The following is a 1,425-nucleotide window of genomic DNA, read 5'->3' as shown; positions in this document are numbered from 1 at the left end:
TTGAGTTAAATTTTCAACAGTCCGGTTTTAATTTTATCCCTAACTAACGACGTTAACAAAGTGCATGACTGATGTGGCCGTGCCAAAGGGCTCGCGGATCACAACAGGTAACCTTATTAAACCTTATAAATGACTTTTAACATTTTACTCTTTTTTATTTTAAATAACTATACAAAAAGACAGTTTTATCCCTAACTAACGACGTCAACGAAATTAAAAAATAAACGTGAAACCCAAAATAAATATGGATAGATTTAGACGGTTGTAATGTAGGTTCTTTAAAGAAGCTAACAATAACATTTAATTATCATTCACCGTCTCTCTCCCCATATATCCCATCCCAATCCATCTTAGGGTTCCAAATTCCAAATCCAATCAATCTCCACCGTCGATCATGTCATCATCATCAAAAGTCATCGTCCTCAGAAGCTCCGACGGCGAGACCTTCGAGGTGGAAGAGTCCGTGGCGCTGGAGTCACAAACCATCAAACACATGATCGAAGACGACTGCGCCGACACCGTCATCCCACTGCCTAACGTCTCCAGCAAGATCCTCTCCAAAGTCATCGAGTACTGCAAGAAACACGTCGACCCACCGCCTTCCGATGATAAAACCGGTGACGAAGATCTCAAAGCCTTTGACTCTGACTTCGTTAACGTCGATCAGAGCACCTTGTTTGACCTAATTCTGGTTCGATTGTGTCATTTATTTATTTTAATTAATTAGTTTTAGATCTAGGTTTAATTTGATGAGTTTTGTGGTTGTTAGGCAGCTAACTATTTAAATATCAAGAGTTTGTTGGATCTGACGTGTCAGACGGTGGCGGATATGATAAAGGGGAAGACGCCGGAGGAGATCCGGAAGACGTTTAATATTAAGAATGATTTTACGCCGGAGGAGGAGGAGGAGGTGCGCCGCGAGAACGCGTGGGCCTTTGAGTGAATAAAGGATGGTGGTGAATGGTAAAAGTTGTGTTTACTTTTATGTTATGATGAAACTAGTTGTGGTAGTGTATAATGTGCGATTTGTTATGGTTTGAAATTTATCTCTGTTAGACGTCTGCTGTTTTTATGTTATCTGTTTTATTGTTAGGATGTGTGTTGTTTAACTGGTGAAGGCTAGTTAAAACGCTAGTGCGGGTTTAACTAGCACAATCGTTAACTAGGGGTTATGGGTTAACAAACAAAAGCAGTTTGATTAGTTAGTGGTTGGATGCACCATGTATCCATTATCATGCTTTTTAATGGGTTGGTTGTTGTCTCCTCCATGACGCGGCCCTCTTAACGCCGCGGCCTGGTGGAGTAGGTGTCAGTCAAGTGGCTGCCACATAAGGCAAAAGCTGCAAAATTATGAAGTTGAGAATAACAAATTCTGGGAGCAAACTAAGGGCATGTTTGGGATTGAGTTTGAAAAATGCTTATTGG

At 40.8% G+C, this 1,425-nt stretch overlaps 1 protein-coding gene across 1 annotated transcript; it reads left to right on the top strand.

The window, feature by feature from the left end:
• Nucleotides 1-329: 329 nt before the first annotated feature.
• Nucleotides 330-1,092, top strand: LOC143603958 (SKP1-like protein 1A). The gene is made up of 2 exons (XM_077080593.1): nt 330-691; nt 770-1,092. The coding sequence occupies exons 1-2, from the start codon at nt 395-397 to the stop codon at nt 941-943; spliced, it is 471 nt and encodes a 156-aa protein (XP_076936708.1). The 5' UTR covers nt 330-394; the 3' UTR covers nt 944-1,092.
• Nucleotides 1,093-1,425: the final 333 nt, after the last annotated feature.

The sequence above is a fragment of the Bidens hawaiensis genome, unplaced genomic scaffold, assembly GCF_021521415.1.
Source record: "Bidens hawaiensis isolate Kalapana, Puna unplaced genomic scaffold, B.hawaiensis_p1.1 tig00063466_1, whole genome shotgun sequence".
NCBI classification, from domain to species: Eukaryota; Viridiplantae; Streptophyta; class Magnoliopsida; order Asterales; family Asteraceae; genus Bidens; species Bidens hawaiensis.
The sequence above is the reverse complement of the archived record's forward strand: the minus strand, read 5'-3'. Positions and strand labels throughout refer to the sequence as shown.

Bases quoted from the DNA above. Each gene is read 5' to 3' on its own strand.
- LOC143603958 (XM_077080593.1), top strand. From the start codon at position 395: ATGTCATCATCATCAAAAGTCATCGTCCTCAGAAGCTCCGACGGCGAG. The intron at 692-769 runs GTTCGATTGTGT...TGTGGTTGTTAG, and splicing joins CCTTGTTTGACCTAATTCTG to GCAGCTAACTATTTAAATAT.